Source organism: Bubalus kerabau, chromosome 3 (genome assembly GCF_029407905.1).
Source record: "Bubalus kerabau isolate K-KA32 ecotype Philippines breed swamp buffalo chromosome 3, PCC_UOA_SB_1v2, whole genome shotgun sequence".
Lineage (NCBI taxonomy): Eukaryota > Metazoa > Chordata > Mammalia > Artiodactyla > Bovidae > Bubalus > Bubalus kerabau.
The window spans coordinates 148,828,904-148,850,474 of NC_073626.1; the positions used below are offsets into that span (position 1 = coordinate 148,828,904).

At 37.7% G+C, this 21,571-nt stretch overlaps 1 protein-coding gene across 1 annotated transcript in view; it reads left to right on the forward strand.

Annotated features, from left to right (window-relative positions):
- Window positions 1–21,571, forward strand: part of ADAM23 (ADAM metallopeptidase domain 23) — a 186,329-nt gene that overhangs the window by 123,059 nt on the left and 41,699 nt on the right. The window contains exons 7-13 of the mRNA XM_055573264.1: window positions 1,245–1,317; window positions 2,296–2,372; window positions 4,042–4,107; window positions 15,389–15,460; window positions 17,744–17,907; window positions 18,942–19,026; window positions 19,779–19,869. Coding sequence (XP_055429239.1) covers window positions 1,245–1,317; window positions 2,296–2,372; window positions 4,042–4,107; window positions 15,389–15,460; window positions 17,744–17,907; window positions 18,942–19,026; window positions 19,779–19,869 — 628 coding nt within the window. The remainder of the gene's footprint in view (window positions 1–1,244; window positions 1,318–2,295; window positions 2,373–4,041; window positions 4,108–15,388; window positions 15,461–17,743; window positions 17,908–18,941; window positions 19,027–19,778; window positions 19,870–21,571) is intronic.

Sequence of the window (21,571 nt, forward strand, 5' to 3'; positions counted from 1 at the left end):
TAATTAAGTTTCTGGTTTTTATTTTTTTTTTAATTTTATTTTATTTTTGAAAACTTTACAATATTGTATTAGTTTTGCCAAATATTGAAATGGATCTGCCACAGGTATACATGTGTTCCCCATCCTGAACCCTCCTCCCTCCTCCCTCCCCATACCATCCCTCTGGGTCGTCCCAGTGCACCAGCCCCAAGCACCCAGTATCGTGCATCGAACCTGGACTGGCAACTCGTTTCATACATGATATTATACATGTTTCAATGCCATTCTCCCAAATCTTCCCATCCTCTCCCTCTCTCACAGAGTCCATAAGACTGTTCTATACATCAGTGTCTAAGAGCACTTTTTAAAATAAGTTTTTTTTCTGATTATAAAACATTGTGGGGAATTTGGAAAAGTGCAATAAGCAAATATTTAACTGAATAGTATTTATCCATTATCCCATCCCCTAGAGATAACTTCTCTTTACCTTTCAGTGCACGTTCTTCCAGTGTTTCAGTGATATGTTCCCATATTTTAAAAAATAAATGGACCATTATTTTGTAATAAAATTTTAACTCATTAATGTATCCTCTGAACCTCAATATTTTTGTTAAGTGGCAATGAAATATGCACCATATGGAGTGCTTGTGAGCATTAAATTGATAAATTAGTAGCACATCCTTTGTACTCAGTAATGGAAGCTTATAGTGATGGAAATAAGACTTTAATAAAAGTGTAATATCTTGGGCAAAGGATATGGATATTTTCAAGATTGTTGATAGACTTATTAAATGTCTCTCTGACCTGTGCTACCAGCAGTGTGTAAGAGTGATTTTTGCCTTGCAACTGTAATTGACTATGGTTGTCATAAGTTTTAAACCTTTGCCAACCTGCTGGCAAAAGTTGGCATATCTTTTTACTTGCATTTTGAAGAAGTGTTAAAGTATTCATGTTACATTGTGCAGTCATTCCCCATTTGTGTTTCTTTCTTGTGAATTTCTTATGCATGGGTTTGAAGAAAGTTAAGGTTTAAGAGTACTAATGAAACTATGCTTTTTATCTAAACTGGGGCAATTGGATGATGCTCTATTTTATTTGAAGTTCAACTTTTAACAAGACATATACTTTTCATTTTTGGTAACTAAACCATTAGCATATAAATATTCCCATTTTAGGGAGGATATTAGAGAAAGTGCTAGCTAGCACTGTTCCATACAGATGTAATCATATCTTGCCTTTTAATTGACTAATTGTTTTTGTTTCAGAAAAGCACAGGTCGACCACATATAATCCAGAAAATCTTGGCAGGACAATATTCTAAGCAAATGAAGAATCTCAGTAAGTTTTCATTAAAGTAGCCATTCTGTTTTATGTACTAGAAGCTTTGACTTGAAACTTGGTAGATACGCAGGGTTGTTGGAAAGTGGAATTGGTTTGAGATCTGGAGTGAGCAGTGTTGGTGGGCAGTTCATGTGGCTTTCATGTAATGAAGCATGAAGAGTCATTTCCAATGGAAAGACTGAAATATGAAACTCAGATGTAAAGCTGTGTTAGAAACTGTAGAGTGTGGCCATATTTAACAGTTATTTACAGGGAGGTTCATCCTTAGATTTTCATGGAAGTTTACTGCTCTTTGACCAGCTGGTACTCTCTCACTTATGGTCTGGTTCTGAGGCATCTTAAGCATGATGATTTGGCAAAAGCCACTTTTGGATTATTGGGATATGCAATGTTATTTCTGTGTATCAGTACCAAAAGTTCTTAGTAATTTGTGCAAAAGGTTATGCCATGCATTCTTTTTAATTCTAAAATAAATTAAGGGGACTTCCCTGGTAGTTCTGTGGCTAAGACTCCACGATCCCAGTGCAGGGTACCTGAGTTTGATCCCTGGTCAGGGAACTAGATCCCTGACATGCCACAATGGAGACTGAAGATTTGGTGAAGCCAAATAATAAAAACCCTTTAAGAAAAGGAAAGCATTTTAAAAATAAAGTGAATTAAGTATAGTAGAATTCTAAATTTTCAGGTATCTAGGGTCAGGTGCTTGTAGATCAAATATGCATATTCCCAGGAGTCTTGAATAGCTCATTATATTTTTCATGAGGTTTGGAAGAAAATGATGCTTTTGGATTACATTTGTGACCATGAAAATGTGAACTGTTTAATAATTGGCGTGCTTTTTCCACCTTAGTTTATTTTCATTTTGAGAAGACAAATGCTATCAATGCTGCTATTCCCTCACATGATATTTTTAAAACATTCTCCCATTGAAATGCAGTCAAACATAAATTTTGGTATTCTTTCTCTTTTGCACAGGTATGGAAAGCAGTGACCAGTGGCCCTTTCTATCTGAATTACAGTGGTTGAAAAGGAGACGGAAGAGAGCAGTAAATGTGAGTGTGGCACTGAGTTACTGAATAAGAAGCCTGTGATTATATAATCAACAACTTTCATAGAGCTCCTATGTATTGATAAATGTATAGGGGCTTTGGAATTGAAATTATGTTCTTAGTCTATTTCATAATAAGTTAGAAAGCTGTAATGATGGGGACTGTTTAGTAATTACATGGTGAATGCTATGTAACCAAAAATTAATTCCACAGCATATGGATTACATGGTAATTTACTTGATAACTTAATGAGTAATTATACTGAAAATTGCACTTTTTATTTTTTTGTCTGTGTCACACAGTCTGTGGGATTTTAGCTTGCTGACCAGGGATTGAACCCATGCCCCTGCAATAGAATGTGGAGTCCTAACCATTGGACTGCCAGGGAATTCCCCAAAATTGCACATTTAAGTTAATGTTTTGCTAAATGTAATTTTTATGGAAAATTAGACCACCAGCCATCAAAAACTTAGTGATAAGTCAAATCACCCTCTCTTTTATGATCTTGTCTTTGTATTGTGGTGATTATGGATACAATTTTTTTAACTTAAAGATCTTTTTTTGCTTACTCTTGAAATTGCAGTTGGTAATAATAAATTTTATATAGACTGTTGACGTTTGACTGCAGTCCAGTCTTGTCAAATATAAACTGATCAATGACCATGTGCTCTGCTAACTATGAAAAACAAATGATGGTCCAAATGACAGCTAAAATACTTAGCCCTTGCTCTTTAAAGGATTATCTAGTAATCAAACTTTAGAACATGATAATTGTCAACATTTGTTCCTTTGAGAAGTTGTGTGGTTAGGAATTAGTACAGTGAAATTATGAGAATTTCATTCCCCTGAATTCAGGTTTCTATATGACTACACTGGTACCTATTCCAGATGTACTATGCTGTTCTTATTGAGATTTATTTATTTTAACATATTAGTAATTATGCATTTTTCTCTAGAATATTTTTACATGTAAAAATTGTATGAAAACCACATGAGCTGCTCTCTATCTGGATGAATACCTAATGATAATTAAATACAGTTCTTTTCTGAACAATTGTACATTTGTTGTTGTTTAGTTGCTCAGTCATGTCCAACTCTTTGCAACCCCATGGACTATATAGCCCAACAGGCTCCTCTGTCTGTGGGGCTTTTCAGGCAGGAATATTGGAGTGGGTGTCCAGTTCTTCTTCCAGGGGATCTTCCTCACCCAGGGATCAAACCCATGTCTTCTGCAAGTCTCCTGCATTGCAGGCAGATATTTTATCACTAAGCTACTGCAGAAGCCCGATTGTATGTTTTGTCTTTTTTGTTCAGTTGCTAAGTCGTGTCTGGCTCTTTGTGACCCTACAGACTATATGGGTTCTTCAGGCAAGAATACTAGAGTGCCATTTCCTTCTCCAAAGGTTCCTGGACCAGGGATCAAACGCATGTCTCCTGCATTGGCAGGCAGATTCTTTACCACTGAGCCACCAGGGAAGCCCAATTGTGTGTTTACCCACACTTTATAGTCACTTTTTCCTTCCATTTCCCTGACCAGGTTTCTTTGAGGATGTTCATAAAGTGAGCAGCAAAGAGTTCTTCTGAAATTCTAAGTCAGTCTTCCATTTAACAGTCAGCATTAGAGATATTTTCTTTAACCATCATTCTGATCACATATTTTTATTTTCTATAGCCATCCCGTGGTGTGTTTGAAGAAATGAAATATTTGGAACTAATGATTGTTAATGATCACAAAACGGTAAGAATACAGAATCAATGGGTTTTAGACTGAACAGTTTACTTAAGGAAACAACGATAATCTCTTAACTTCTGTCAAAGTGAAATACTTAAAAGACATGTGAAGAATAATTATTATCCTCCATTGGCCCTTCTTGAGGATAGTAGGAATTTTCTTAACTGTATTCTGCTGAACCACTTTCCTTATAAAATATCTTGGCTGAAGCCCAGAGCATTCTGAAGGGTCTTGGTCAGTAGGCTGTTTGCTAGTACAGTTGAATCCACAGATACAGATGGCTGACTGAATCTATTGTAGTGTACTGCACAATTTTATATAAAGTCCTTGAGCATCAGGATTTGGCATCTTTGCTGCTGCTGCTGCTGCTGCTGCTGCTAAGTCGCTTCAGTCATGTCTGACTCTGTGCGACCCCATAGACAGCAGCTGGCATCTTTAGGGGCTCGTAGAACCAACCACCCTTGGATACTGCAGGACCACTTTATACCCAATACTTGTGATGTGCTGGTAAATGCTTAACACTTGGTTCTCTGAAAAAAAAAAAAGCTTTGATTTAAAATATTGTAAAGTAATTAGCCTCCAATTAAAATAGATAAATTTATATTATAAAAAATAATAAAATGTTTGCTGACACTACTATATGTATATAAAATAGGTTAACTAATAAGGATCTATTGTATAGCACAGGGAACTCTACTCAATACTCTATAATGGCATATATGGGAAAAAAGTGCATATATGTGTATGTATAACTGATTCACTTTGGTGTACACCTGAAAATGATGCAGCTTTGTAAATCAACTATACTCCAATAAAAAATGTTAAAAAATGTTTGCTGATATCCATGGTGTAAATACAGAGAAGGCAATGGCACCCTACTCCAGTACTCTTGCCTGGAAAATCCCATGGACAGAGGAGCCTGGTGGGCTGCTGTCCATGAGGTCGCTACAAGTTGGACATGACTGAGTGACTTCACTTTCACTTTTCACTTTCATGCATTGGAGGAGGAAATGGCAACCCACTCCAGTGTTCTTGCCTGGAGAATCCCAGGGACGGGGGAGCCTGGTGGGCTGCCGTCTATGGGGTCGCACAGAGTCGGACACGACTGAAGCGACTTAGCAGCAGCAGCAGCAGCATGGTGTAAATACTCCTCCATGGCTGATTTCAAGCTACCAAAGTGATGTCATTAAATGAGGATCTGGGAAAGATGTGTTCAGGTAGCTCTTGTGAATTGGTGGCAGCTGGCTCCAGTACCCTACTGCCCCATTTTTCAAACTGTTTAGGGCACTTGTAATTTTTGTTATAATTACATAATTCAGTTTTTTAAGCTGTATAAACTAAGGCAAAGAATAATTTGCTTTATGAAAGCTAAGTAACATTTTTGGAGAGACTTTATAAAGATGGGACTGTTAAGACACACCTACAAGTCAGGTATAGATGAAAAACTTGTAAAAAATTGCAACAAAAATTCATATTGTTTGGAAATAGCTTTAAGTCCTTGTTTTTCTTTAAGGAAATCAAAGTTAGGTTAATAACCTATTAGGTTAGATTTTATATAATGTATATATAATATAACCTATTGCTGTTGTGTCCGACTCTTTGTAACCCCATGAACTGCAGCACTCCAGGCTTCCCTGCCCATCACCAACTCCTGAGCTTGCTCAAACTCATGTCCATTGAGTCGGTGATGCCATCCAACCAGCTCGACCTCTGTTGTCCCCTTCTCCTCCTGCCTTCAATCTTTCGCAGCATCAGGGTCTTTTCTAATGAGTCAGCTCTTCGCATCAGGTGACCAAAGTATTGGAGCTTCAGCTTCAGCATCAGTCCTTCCAATGAATATTCAGGATTGATTTCCTTTAGGATTTGACTGTTTTGATCTCCTTGCTGTCCAAGGGACTATCATGTGAAATTCTAATCAGCAGAACAGCCGTTAAAACTATATGTTTTAAAAAATGTTGATTTAATTTATATCTAAACTTTTTTGGGGTCTCTGCTTTAACTGATGTTTTCCATTAATTACCAAGTACTGGCTCGATTATGCTGAATATGAAGCTATTCAGGAGCATCTCTCTTAGTATGATATGCAGACTTATGTTATGAACCAGTAGCTTTTAAGTACATTGCTTGAATCTTAGGAGGAAGCAGAATTAAATACAATTTAGGACAGATCTTTTGTGATAGAAAGGAAAACCAAAAGTGTGGATAGCCATTTTAGATAACAAAGGCTAAAATATGACTTTCTGAAGGACATTAATTTCCTTGAAATGCGAAGATAATTTCCTTGAAATGCCAAGATAATTTTTTTATCTGAATTATTTTTGTTGATTGGAACTACTTCTCAATCTTTAGGCATGTGGTAAAATTATTTTAGAATAAAATTCTAGGCTATTTTAGAAGCCTAAACTTTCAAAATTTCTTTGGAAGGAATGATGCTAACGCTGAAACTCCAGTACTTTGGCCACCTCATGCGAAGAGTTGACTCATTGGAAAAGACTCTTGATGCGGGGAGGGATTGGGGGCAGGAGGAGAAGGGGACGACAGAGGATGAGATGGCTGGATGGCATCACCGATTCCATGGACGTGAGTCTGGGTGAACTCTGGGAGTTGGTGATGGACAGGGAGGCCTGGCGTGCTGCGATTCATGGGGTTGCAAAGAGTTGGACATGACTGAGTGACTGAACTGAACTGAAACTTTCCCCAACATCCAGTGTACAATATTTACAGTAGTGAAAATAATAATTAATAAGATATGCTGCCAAGTCGCTTCAGTCGTGTCTGACTCTGTGAGACCCCATGGACTGCAGCCTACCAGGCTTCTCTGTCCATGGGATTCTCCAGGCAAGAACACTGGAGTGGGTTGCCATTTCCTTCTCCAAATTAAGACATAGACATTACCTTTAAATTCACAAAGTGCATTCACATATAACTGGTAATTGATAGACAAATTCTCCAACCCATGACTTGTGATTCCAATCTCTTGTTCCACGACTCTGTTAGGAAGATTCATGAAGCCATCAATCAAAGAGCAGATTTCAGAAACTGTACAAATAGGAAGCTTGATTAATTTAGAAAATTATATACTTTGAATTTATTTTTATATCTTTTAAAATGGGAAGCCTTGTAATAATCTTGTCTTTATTTATGAATAATAAAATAGTGCCCACCTTTAAAATATTGTTTTGTAGATAGAATATTTCTAATATTATTTATATTCTGTGATAAAGTTACCTTATTTAGGTTACCAGTCTTTTAATGGTAAATCTTAGTAATTTGTTTTATTGTTATTATTAAAGTGAGTGAGAATTAGGCATGAATACATCTGTCTTTGAAACCAGAAAAAAGAACTATAATTCATTCTGATAAGTTTGGAGGGAATACATGTTATGAAATGGAAAAAAAAGAAAGCCTTTATTATTGAATGATAATAAGGCCTAAAGTAGAAATATATTACTTAAGAAGATTTCTACTGTTTTTTTAAATTGAAGTATAGTGGGTATTCATTGGAAGGACTAATGTTGAAGCTGAAACTGCAATACTTTGGCCACCTGATGTGAAGAGCTGACTCATTTGAAAAGACCCTGATGTTGGGAAAGATTGAAGGCAGGAGGAGAGGGGGACGACAGATGAGATGGTTAGATGGCATCACCGACTCAATGGACATGAGTTTGGGTAAACTCTGGGAGTTGGTGATGGACATGGAGGCCTGGCAGTTCATGGGGTCGCAAAGAGTCGGACACGACTGAGCGACGGAACTGAACTGAACTGAATAGTTGATTTACAGTGTTTCAGGCGTATGGCAAAGTGATTTAGTTATACAGATTCTCTTCCATTGCACGTTATTACAAGATATTAAGTATAGTTCCTTATGCTATACAGTGTGCTTCCCAGCTGGCTCAGTAGTAAAGAATTTGCCTGCCGAACAGGAGATGTCTGACAAGCAGGAGAGGCAGGTTTCATCCTTGGATCAGGAAGATCCTCTCGAGAAGGAAATGTCAACCCATTCCAGTATTTATGTCTGGGAAATCCCATGGACAGAGGGATCTGGCAGGCTACAGTCCATGGAGTTGCCAAGAGCTGTACATGACTGGACAACCTAACAGCAGCGGTAGTGCTGTATAGTAGGTTCTTATTAGATTTCTACTAGTTAAATAAATGCTGCTTCGGTTCAATAGAACTAAACAGATTCCTTTTCTTAGACCAACTTAGATTCTAGCTCATAATAGTCCCAAATAAGTGGGTCATTTTATAAGAATTTTTTTTCTTTTGAGAGTTGTGTTGTTCAGTCGTTAAGTGGTGTCCAACTCTTTGCAACCTCATGGATTGCAGCACACTAGGCTTCTGTGTCCTTTACTATCTCCCAGAGTTTGCTTAAACTCACGGCAACCCACTCCAGTATTCTTGCCTGGAAAACCCCATGAACAGAGGAGCCTGGTAGGTTACAGTCCATGGGGTCGCAAAGAGTCGGACAAAAGTGAGCGACTTCACTCACTCACTCATGTCCTTTGAGTCGGTGATGCCATCCAGCCGTCTCATCTTCTGTCACCCCTTTCTTCTCCTGCCCTCAATCTTTCCCAGCATCAGGGTCTTTTCCAATGAGTCTGCTTTCCGTATCAGGAGGCCAAAGTATTGGTACTTCAGCTTCAGCATCAGTCCTTCCAATGAATATTCAGGGTTGATTTCCTTTAGGATTGAGTGGTTTGATCTCCTTGCCATCCAAGGGACTCTCCAAAGTCTTCTCCAGCACCACAACTTGAAAGCTTCAGCGCTCAGCCTTCTTTATAGTCCAGCTCTCACATCCACACATGACTACTGGAAAAACCCTGATAGCTCAGTTGGTGAAGAATTTGCCTGCAGTGCAGGAAACCCCAGTTCTATTCTTGGGATGGGAAGATCTGCTGGAAAAGGGATAGGCTACCAATTCTAGTATTCTTGGGCTTTGCTTGTGGCTCAGCTGGTAAAGAATCGCCTGCAATGTGGGAGACCTGGGTTCGATCCCTGGGTTGGGAAGATCCCCTGGCGAAGGGAAAGGCACCTACTCCAGTATTCTGGCCTGGAGAATTCCATGGACTATATAGTCCATGGGGTTGCAAAGAGTTGGACACGACTGAGCAACTTTCACTTTCACTTTGACTACACAGACCCTTGTCAGCAAAGTGATGTCTCAGCTTTTTAATATGCTGTCTAGGTTTGTCATAGCTTTTCTTTCAAGGAGCAAGCTTCTTTTAATTTCATGGCTGCAGTCATCATCTGTAGTGATTTTGGAGCTGAAGAAAATAAAATTTGTCACTGTTTCCACTTTTTCCACATCTGTTTGCCATGAAGTGATGGGACTGGTTGCCATGATCTTAATTTTTTGAATGTTGAGTTTTAAGCCAGCTTTTTCACTCTCCTCTTTTACCTTTATCAAGAGGCTCTTTAGTTCCTCTTCACTTTCTGCTATTAAGGTGGCATCATCTGCATATATGAGGTTGTTGATATTTCTCCCGGCAGTCTTGATTCCAGCTTGTAATTCATTCAGCTCGGCGTTTCTCATGATGTACTCTGCATATAAGTTAAATGAGCAGGGTGACAATGTACACCCTTGATGTACTCCTTTCCCAGTTTTGAACCAGTCTGTTGTTCATGTCTGGTTCTAACTGTTGCTTCTTGACCTGCATATAGGTTTCACAGAAGATAGGTAAAGTGGCCTGCTATTCCTATCTGTTTAAGAATTTTCCACAGTTTGTTAATATCCACACAGAAATTCATGAAATGAGTGTTGAGAAAAGTTTTTTTTTTAAGATGTGCTTTATATGAGGTGAAGATAGTTTTTGACTTTGAATACTTAATAAGGGATAAATCAGAATATGGATCAGGTTCTTAAATTTGTGTGTTAAAGTAAAACTAAACTAGAATAATTGTCATCTATTTAAAAAAAATGTTTTTGGCTGCATTGCACAACAGGTGGGAACCTCCCTATCTAGGGACTGAACCTGTATGCCCTGCAGTAGAAGCATGGAATCTTAAGCACTAGACCACCAGGAAAGTCTGACATCTATTTTTTAATATCTGGATGTTTACTATTGGGTTTTAGAATGTCTTCCCTCTGAGAGTGCTCATCTTACAATCTTTGTGCTACATGAGGCAACACATTTATTTTCATAACTATGACCCTCAGGTTGAAAATCAAGCTCTAATTTTAATTTTTTTTTCAAAAAGCAAATATCTTTTAAATAATTTTTATTGGAATATAGATGATTTACAACATTGTGTTAGTTTCAGGTGTACCACAAAGTGAATCATACATACAAGATATCCACTCATTTTTAGATTCTTTTCCTATACAGACCATTATAGAGTCTTGAGTAGAGTTCCTTGTGCTATATTGTAGGTCTTTATCAGTTATCTATTTTACACATAGTAGTGTGTGTATGTCAATCCCAATCTTCCAATTTATCCCTACCCGCCTTTCCTTCCTGGTAACCATAAGTTTGGGGCTTCCCTGGTGGCTCAGTTGGTAAAGAATCTGCCTGCAATTCAGGAGACCCAAGGTTCGATCCCTGGGTCGGGAAGAGCTCCTGGGTAGAGGAATGGTTACCCACTCCAGTATTCTTGTCTGAGAAACCCCAGGGACAGAGGATCCTGGAGGGCTACAGTCCGTGAGGTCACAAAGAATTGGACATGACTTAACGACTAACACTAAATAACCATAAGCTTGCTTTCTACATATATAACTCTGTCTGTTTTGTAAATAGGTTCATTTGTACATTTTTTAAAAGATTCTACATGAGTGGTATTATGTTTGTCTATCTCTGACTTATTTCACTCAGTAAGATGTTCTCTAGGGCCATCCATGTTGCTGAAAATAGCATTGTTTTATTTAAAAATCAATATCTTAAGGATTGTGCTTGTTCAGAAAGGAGAAGCAAATTTGACACTTTAAATGTAAATTATTCTCAGTGATCGGAAAATGTGAAAATAAATTCGTTCATAAATGGAGATTACATATTTTTCTTTGTGTGTATAATTAATTCTCATTCATGCAGGAAATAGAAATATTTTGCCTACCTTTACTTTCAAGCATACCTCTTTAATTCAGAGTAACCTAATATTGCCTTCCTGAAAAAATGCAGATATCTTATTTGGAACAAGCATCATATATTATCAGTAGCTTTCAATTAGAAAAAAAATTTCTCAATTTTGTGTAAACCATTTTAGCAGCAGGCTGGCGGAGTCTAATTTGTGAGCCAATTATAGCCTTGATAGGGGTCTGCAAACATTTCTTTGAGCTGCTTAAGCTAAATATTAATATAAATATTAAACACCTTTTTCTATTAGAAAACTAATTGAAATATTTTAAAGTGCATGAAAAACAAATGTTTTTCTACATCGTTACTGTATCTTTATGTATAAGTCAATAGGTGAAAATATGTAACGATAACTCATATATTTCAGTTTAAGCCTCGTGTGGTTTTCCTTATTTAAAAGCCTCTGTATTTTACAGGGCTTCCCAGGTGGCACTAGTGGTAAAGAACCCACCTGCCAATGCAGGAGACACAGAGATGTGGGTTCGATCTCTGGGTCAGGAAGATCCCCTGGAGGAGGGCACTTCAGTATTTTTTTGTTTTGGCCACAGGGTGTGGCATGTGGGAGCTTGATTCCCCAACCAGGGATCAAACTCATGCCCCCATAGTGAAAGCCAGGAATCTTAACCACTGTACTGCCAGGGAAGTCCCCCACTCCAGTATTCTTGGCTGGAGAAAACCAGCTACGTCAACCCAGAGTAAGCATTGAATTCCAGCTGTTTGATCTTGGAAAATTATTTATCCTCTCTGAGCCTCACTTTCCACATTTATAAATGGGGATAATAAAACTTACCTCACTGATGAGGGCCAATATTTGTTGTAGGAGAAACACTAATCATAGATCCTAGTAAATCCTAGGTACTCAATTATATGGAATTTCAAGTGAATAAACCTAGTGGTCACTCTTTTTCTTTGTCATACTTGTCTTCTCAGCAGCATTGGATACAGTTGGTTATTCTTTCCTGTTTGAAATATTGTCTTCATCTTTCTGCTTCTATGACACAATAGGTGTCTCCTGGCCATTTCTTCTTAGTCTTTCATGTTTGGCCTTTAGAATTTTGAGAATGCCCCATAGCTTGGTTTGGGCTCTCTTTTCTTTCTATAACTTTCCCTCAAGTGACCACTTCCAGTCCTAAGTTTTTAAATTATATCAGGACTTAAATTCCTCACTCTCAATTTTATACTCTAACCTGCTGAGTTCCAGAGTTCTATTAATATATCTGACTGCCTACTTCAATATTGAGTAGACAGCTCACATATAGCATTTATAAATCAGAACTCTTAGTTCCTTAGTCCTAAACTGCTTTTCTCCTAGTCTTTCTCATCATTTTAAATAGCACACCCCCACCTCCACCCCAGCTATTCTAGTTCAAAACCTTGAAGTCATCTTTTACTCTCTTTCCTTATCTTCCACATGCTATACAGGTGTCCTATCTTCACTATTTTTTAACCTGGACTATTATAATATTTTCCCAACAGATCTCTCTTCCATTCTTGACCCTCTCTAAATCACTCCCCTCATCGCAGGCAGAGTGATCTTTCTAAAAAGAAAGAGGTGGAAGTTACAAATATGAAATAAATAAAAACATCACATTCTGATAGACTTTTGAAGTTCTCATTTTTTAACTTGCAAGTCATACTTTCCATGTTCATTATACTGTAAAAGGACATATCCCAAAAGGACAAATTAATGTTTGGAAGCAAAACAAATTCATTTGAATAAGTGTGCAACACCAGTGCCCTAGAATAGATGTCAACTAATATTTTTTTCGCTTTCTTTTTGTCATAAGTGCTTCTTAATGTCAGGACTTTTTTTAAGTGTGCAATTCAGTGGCATTTAGTTTTACATCCATTACCTCTATCCAGTTTCCAAATATTTCGTCACCCACAAGAGACTTAATGTTGAGACTTTTGCTTTTACTTTTAAAGATATTTTTGAAATTTTTCAGCTTGTGTAATTTGCTAGGAAGAAATATCAATAACCTCAGATATGCAGATGACACCACCCTTATGGCAGAAAGTGAAGAGGAACTAAAAAGCCTCTTGATGAAGGTGAAAGTGGAGAGTGAAAAAGTTGGCTTAAAGCTCAACATTCAGAAAAGGAAGATCATGGCATCCGGTCCCATCACTTCATGGGAAATAGATGGGTTAAACAGTGGAAACAGTGGCAGACTTTATTTTTTTGGGCTCCAAAATCACTGCAGATGGTGACTGCAGCCATGAAATTAAAAGACTCTTACTCCTTGGAAGGAAAGTTATGACCAACCTAGATAGCATATTCAAAAGCAGAGACATTACTTTGCCAACAAAGGTTCGTCTAGTCAAGGCTATGGTTTTTCCTGTGGTCATGTATGGATGTGAGAGTTGGACTGTGAAGAAGGCTGAGTGCCAAAGAATTGATGCTTTTGAACTGTGGTGTTGGAGAAGACTCTTGAGAGTCCCTTGGACTGCAAGGAGATCCAACCAGTCCATTCTGAAGGAGATCAGCCCTGGGATTTCTTTGGAAGGAATGATGCTGAAGCTGAAACTCCAGTACTTTGGCCACCTCATGCGAAGAATTGAGTCATTGGAAAAGACTCTGATGCTGGGAGGGATTGAGGGCAAGAGGAGAAGGGGACAACAGAGGATGGGATGGCTGGATGGCATCACTGACTCGATGGACGTGAGTCTGAATGAACTCTGGGAGTTGGTGATGGACAGGGAGGCCTGGTGTGCTGCGATTCATGGGGTCGCAACGAGTCGGACACGACTGAGTGACTGAACTGAACTGAACTGAATTTGCTAGGCAACTTAAAATGCTGAGCTCTTTACAGCAACTTCTTTGTGCTAAGTTTAAAAACACCTGTTAAAATATCTCACTGTGTCCTCACATGGTGGAAGGGACTAGGGATCTCTTTAGATACTTTTTTTATAAGGCACTAATCCCATTCATGAAGACCTCATCCTCATAACTTAAGTACTGGTCAAAGGTCCCACCTAATACCATCATTTTTGAGTTTGGAATTTCAGCATAAATTTGTGAAGCACACAAATATTCACACCATAGCAAATATTATAAATAGGCATAAATAAATGATGCTCCTAATAACGCAATACTAATTTATTGCACATTTGTCATGGGGTGTCAGTATGCTCAGTATTATAAAAATTTTATATCAGATATATAAGCATTAAGACATACTCTTCATTTCAAAAACATAGTAACAGGGTTAAAGAAAATGAAATAAAGGGGTTCTGACAAATTTATAGTATAAAAATGGACAAAGGAGAAAAAAGAATATTATGAAAAGTGCATTTTTTAATAATTATAATTGAAGTCAAATTTTAAAGATATGGTACATACCTTATTTGGTAGTTTTGAAGATGTTTTTCTTTTTCCTCAACAGAAGGCATGATCCCCCTGTGGTAAATGTCCTCTCAAAGCCATATTAAGCTAAGAACTCCTTACTAACACTGTAGTCCTTCAGATGTTTTGTAATTGTTCTATTAATTTACTTTATTTCCTTAAATGGTCATAAATAACCATAAACAACCATACTGTTGGCACATTTCATTTATACTTTTTGTCTCTTCTTTGACTCCTGAGCTGTCAAAAGCAAAAGGTTTCGTTTGGAGGAGGGACTCTTCTGCAAGGATACACTAAAATGTATGACAGATGCAGTCCATAGTGTGGACCGAATCTAAAGTGTTGCCTAAGAAATCTTCTTGATCTTTGTATGAGCTTGAATTCAAGTGAGAAGGGTGTCCTGTAGGGATTAAATTTCTTGGTCTATACTCTTTATAAACTGGTAAAGTCAAGTAACAAAAATGATTGCATTTGTTAGACATTGAGAGTGATTAACAGCTTACTGCTCAAGTGTGAAGTTTCTCACACAGAATCACTTGGCCCTCCCCATTACCCAGAGCATCATGGGTATTTTTAAAAATAAATTAATTAATTAATTTTTAAAATTGGAGGATAACTGCTTTACAATGTTGTGTTGGTTTCATCATGGGTATTTTAAACAGTTATACTTTTCCTGCTTAACAGAGAAATAAAATAAGAACACTGCCATGTCCAAACACAGCACAAACTGAATTCGGTATTTTTAATTCCCATTTCTACTCTTGCTGTCAGATTTCTGTTTTTATGGAATTTAAAAAATTTGTCATTAAATTATGGTTTGACAGTGACTGGTCTTTGTCTCCCCTCCCCCCGCCGTACCCCCTCCTGCCGACCCCAGTACAAGAAGTGCCGTTCTTCTCTCGCACATGCGAACAACTTTGCAAAGTCTGTGGTCAACCTTGTGGATTCTGTAAGTATCCTGGTTTTCTTCAACCTGTTTTTCCAAGATGGAATGGTTTATGTCTCCATTATTTACTTGTTGCTTTAGTTGTTTCTGGGACAAAAGTAAAAACACTATCCTTAAGCTCATCTGGCTAAGAAATTATAGACTGGTCTGAATCACAAAGAACAGTGTTATCTGAGTTTCAGGGGATTGTTGAGTTAGTTATTCTTGGGATCCCAAAGTTGCATTGATGTTGCTTCTGGGTGATATCTGGATATTATTTTCACCAGAGTCTATGGAGGAAAAAACATAGAGAAAATTAGCTACAGAACAAAGTGTAAATTAAACTTGGCAAGTGAGGCTTTGTTAATAATAATCAGCTGAGCTTATCATCTTAAATATATGGCAGAAAAACTAATAGATTGAGGTGGATTATGTTTGGTGAATATAGGCAGTACAAAATTTTTTTTAAAAAGAACCCAAGTTTATTTTCTTAGTGTTCCTATGAGAATGCTGCAGACTGTATTTCTAGATGACAAAGTTAAGTGCAGTTCCCAAATAGAGCTAATTTAAAAGTAAAATATATATCTCCTTAAAAAAGGCTTCTAATCCCTAAATCATTCATACTGACATTGTTTTCCTCTTCTCATTCTGATAGGAAATCCTTAAGTGTGAATATTATTCATTCTGTTCCAATAAATAATTCAATTTGAATAGTCATAAATAAACAGCATAACATTTTGTGTATTCTAATGTAAAGTTCTGTTTTGCAAGCTAAATATATATATATATATCCAATATTTATTGTATATTCCCTCTTAACTGGGAAAAACATTATAAATTGCTTAATATCTAAATGATACTAATTTTTTCCAAAGAACTGCCTTCTTTTTTGCCTTAAATTTAAACAGTCCAAAAGCTTGTAATCATCTAAACACTCATATAATACCTAGTAGGCACAGTTGGGCTTTCCTGGTGGCTCGGCAGTAAAGAATCCACCTGCAGTGCAGAAGCTGCAGGAGACCCAGGTTCAATCTCTGGGTCAGGAATATCCCCTTAGTAGGAAACGGCAACCCACTCCAGTATTCTTTTCTGGAGAATTCCATGGACAGAGAAGCCTGGTGGGCTACAGTCCATAGGGTTGCAAAGAGTTGGACACAACTGAAGCAACTTAGCACAGGAACGGTTGAACAGAATAATATGGGTAGAGGGTAAGAGAATGTCATATAGAGTTAAGATTGAAATTCTGAAAGCCAGTTATCACTGGGTTTATTAATTTTCTTTAATTTCAGCCCTTGTCAGTCTTCTCAGAGGATAAGTATAAGTGGATGTGAAAAAGAGACTATTAAACCTCACTTATCCAAAGCCCTAGCTATTTACTTGGTGGAATCTTAGTGTTTGTCATTTCACCATGATTGAATAGAATCACATCTTGTAATGTATCATTTTTATTTTGAATTATCATACAAGGTTCTGAAGTCGACCAACTATTTTTTCAAAGACATTACATTTAACTCACTCCTTGTTGTAAAATCATTATAGCGTCAGGTTAATTTAGACATGATGATGTTTCCTTTCTTCAGTGTGTTCTAAAGTCATCCGTTGTTTTCTTAATTAGCTTGAAAATAGGACAAAACATTCATCAAAATTGCTTACATGAGTGAATTCTTTAGCTACTGGGCCAAAAGGAGAGAAAGAGCAGAAAGTTACAGTTTAAATATTGTGAGTGATGTCACCCTGTAGTCAGAGGGACATGGGTAATATAAGTTTGCTCTTCCCTCTTTTTGGCCTCAAATTGGTGTTTTTCTTTTGGTGTTATTTTACTTTTCATATAACAAGGATTCCAAGGACAAGCCAACCATGGTGTTAATGCTTGTCCAAGGATTTAGGGATCTGCTCCAATCCTGCAGGAATAACTGATCATATCACACGGACTCAGAGCGAGTATATCAGACTCCAACCTGTTATTCCCTGAGGTTTAGAAGGGTGATTTTGCTGAACCCTGATTTGAATTTACATCCATACTTTAGGACTGTGATGCCCTAGAGAGATGCTGGCTACTAAAAGTGCTGATTGGGGATTGAAGTAACTTTGTACGAGAGGCTGAACTTTGTGACTGTTCTTTCTTTCTTTTTTTTTTTTTTGCTCTTGAAAAAGAGAAAGAAAAAGAAGATTCTCTCTGATGAGCTAATTCTGACCTCATGTTCTCCTCTCACCTCCCCTCTTGTCCTTCCGCTGACTCTGAATCACTGATTGTGCATGTTTGACCCAGTGTTTTCCTCCTGCACCTGTCCTGTTGTCTACCCTCAGATTTACAAGGAGCAGCTTAATACCAGGGTTGTCCTGGTGGCTGTAGAGACCTGGACTGAGAGGGATCACATTGACATCACCACCAACCTTGTGCAGATGCTCCACGAATTCTCCAAATACCGACAGCGTATCAGACAGCATGCTGATGCTGTGCATCTCATTTCGTATGTATTCCCAGCCCTTGGCTTGATACTGATCTCTATCCCTTTATTGTATCAGTTAGGTTATATATTAGTAAATCTATCCTGAACAAGATTGAGGTTGATTCCTCTGTTACATAAGAAGCACAGAAGTAGGCTGCCTGGTGTTGAAACAGTGGTTCCACAGTCATGAGATCTACTTTCAGAGCACTTCCCTCCCTTCAGACCTTCCATCCTCAAGGTCAACTCATGACTCAAGACAGCTGCTGACACTCCAGCCTCCATCACAGGCAATAGGAATGCCAGGCAGGGAGAAGTGTGAAAGGACCCTCCCTCCTGCTAACCCGTTGTAGTAGATTTCCTGAAAACATGCATGTATCAATTTCATCAACAAATCATTTACTAGATCTTTATCACAGTGGCCACAATGAGCTGTAAGAGAGTCTAGGAAAGATAGTCTTTTGAAATGAACTATTGAGTAAAATTGATGTTCCATCACTAAAGAAAGGGGATACCTTGTTTACGTCTGATAAGTTGTTCACTTCTTCGCTGGTGGCTAAGCTGTTTTCAGACAGTCCTCTAAGGTTCTGTCCTGGGATCAAACCAACCGAAGTCCTTCTTCCTTCTTTATTCTCTCCTGTTACTCTTTGCTTTTCTCTCAGTGTTTAATCAGCAATTTACAATTGTCAATATTTTGTATAACTACTAGATAGTCTCTACTAAAAAAAATCAAGGACTGTGGTCTCTTTATCTTTGTGCCTCAATTTCTGTGCCAGTATGCAGTGCTTAGTTAGGTGCTCAATTGATTTTGACAACTGAGATTATTTAACATAACATTAAAGGTATTTATGATAACATACATTTAGAAGTATTTAAAATGTAGTTTTTGGCTTCCTGAAGGAAGGTTGGTTTGGAGTATTCAGTATAGGAAAATAGATGTATTGAAATTGAATATTAATAAAGTTGGAATTAATGGAATTAATTGGAATATTAATGGAATAAAATTGAAATATAATGGTCACTACATTGGTTTCCTAATAGCACTTATTTTTCCTAAGGCGTGTGACATTCCACTATAAGAGGAGCAGCCTGAGTTACTTTGGAGGTGTTTGTTCTCGCACAAGGGGAGTTGGTGTGAATGAGGTAAATGTTATCAATTTTCCTAAAGTAGAGCTTTATCTGTGCATCTAATTTCTTTCTTTCCTGTGGCCTAGTTTACATCCCTTCTCAGGCCTGTTTAGAATGATAATGACATTGAGAATATAGTGTAAGTGGTTTGTATTAGTAAATAGAACCCAAAGTGATCTTTGGTGTTAGAAAAGAGCTATTGTTTCATATCATAATGATAATTTTTCATATTTGTCAGGCAGATACAAACCGAAGATTGGCCCAGAAATTTCTTGGCCTCTATAGATAAGTTTTTATAATTTTGTTAATCCTTCTGCTATGACTTTTTAAAGAATTATCTGCTCTTCTGCCCATGTTAGGTTTAACACACCCTCCAAGTAGAACCAACTAAATCTAAACCTTGGTCAGTTCCTGAGTATATAATGGTTCTAGATTATCCCAGTAGCCATCATTCAGTGGAGACTTCTCTTGACAGATTTGTAGTAAGTTGAATTTATTCTTGGTTTGGTATGAAGTGAAATGGGGCACAGCCTTTTATGATTTTATGTTTCCATGTGAAAACATCAAGAGATGCCACATAGTGAGAGAGGCTTTCTGCTTCTTGGGCCCAGTTGCAAGGAAGAAGTGATAAGGAGCATATGCCGTCTTTTGATGCTGTGAGGCTCTACTTAGGGGACTGAGAAGATATGTGTAATGAATAAGAAATAATAACTAGCTTTGTGCCCTCTCTCAAATGTTTCCCACACACTTTCAACTCTGAAAAACAGTATGGTCTTCCAATGGCAGTGGCACAAGTATTATCGCAGAGCCTGGCTCAAAACCTTGGAATCCAATGGGAACCTTCTAGCAGAAAGCCAAGTATGTACATTGACCTTCTTACTTTCATGTGCCATTCTGTCTGTATAATGCATGTCCGGTCAAAAAAGAAATATTTTTCATTCCTAAGTCATAATAGCTTAACTGTGGTGTATCTCCTTCCCCTAAACAAATGATAAAATGAGCAATTTAAGGTAACTCTTAATCTGTGTGGGTTGGAGAAATGTCCCTTTCAAAGTCTGTAAAATCATCCTTTCTCGGGGCATGATCAGCTCTTTCTCACACTGTAGAATGTTGGGGTACTTAGAGGTGAATACTCAGCCTGTAGGGTCTAATCAGTTGAATAGACACAAGATGTCAGTGGAGCTCCATCACAAGTTCAGTTGGATCAGAAAAAAGGATCTGGAGTTAAAAGGAGCTTAAACCCTAATGAAATTTACCTATGTAGTACCATCATTAACATTAGAGAAGCTTCCCGTATAGGCATCCCATCCTGGGGGCAGGTGACAGAGAATAACACTCCTCTACTGAGCTGGCAGGGCCTCGATGGAGTAGAAACAGCCACAAATCCCATCCTGTAGGAAAAGACAGCCAGCGACTACTGGATATCACTTTCCTCATTAACCAGAGGAGAGGCAGATGGAAAGACAAGTCTGAGATTCTAGAGGTGAGGTGTTAAAGGCTGACAGTAATTTGAGGGGGGGTCCTTGAACATTTTAAATTTCTTTTAAAATCAGTATAAAACCCAACTTGGATTATATTCCTCTTCATAGCAGTACAATAGTAAAATATAATTTCTATTAATAATACACTTTTGTGGCAGAAGGCCAAAGTGCCTAGGAAGCATACAGTGTGATCCTGTGGAAAAAAAGACTGAGGTATTCACTCCAACTAGTCTCTTACCTAGCAGTTGAGTGGAAATCTACTCTCCTCTGTGAAAATATCAGATACTAGGAATAAAGGTGTCCTTCTCCACCCCCCTCCCCAAAGAAGAAAAGGATAAATATCTACCTTAACATTATACTATGCTTTATATCTTTTTGACTGCTATCAAATAATTGTCATTAATGGATAGTGTTATGGAAACAAAATAAAATCTATATCCAGGGTGTCTTGATTCCCTTTAAGGGCCTATTAGGTCATCACTTTATGGGTACATTAAGTCTGGTGGCATTTAGCAAATCTCCACAAACTTTCATCTGTTAATTTCTTGGTCAGAGCGTTTGCTTTCCCAGAGTACGCATTAAAGGAGGTGATTCAGGTTTCACTGGCTGGCATCAATGCCTGAAAATCAGAAGGAGTAGGACCAGGTTTATGACCTTATTTGAAAAACCTGGAACCAAGAAGAAGCCAGTGCTGGGGGCAGCTAAGAGATCTTACTGAGTCATATGATGGAGAAGGGTGAGCAATAGGGTTCATTACTAATACCAGGCATAGTTCCTTCCTTTCTCAAATTCTTTATTCCTTTGTGAATTGTTTGTTCAGATAGATTAGTTCTGAATTTTGAATTTTTAAAAATCCATTTGGAAGTCTTTAAAAATATCTTTGTCTATCATAGAAAAGAGAATAGAAAAAAATGAATGAAAAGGCTAGCCTGTCACACTATCCATATGTCCATCTGTGGTATCTCTGTTAAGTTTATGATTGTTATTTAATTTAGATGATTTTACATTTCTATTTTAGATTGCTGTCTTTCACTGTATGTTTTAGCTTAGTGTTCTTCAAGCCTATGGCTGATCCTTGC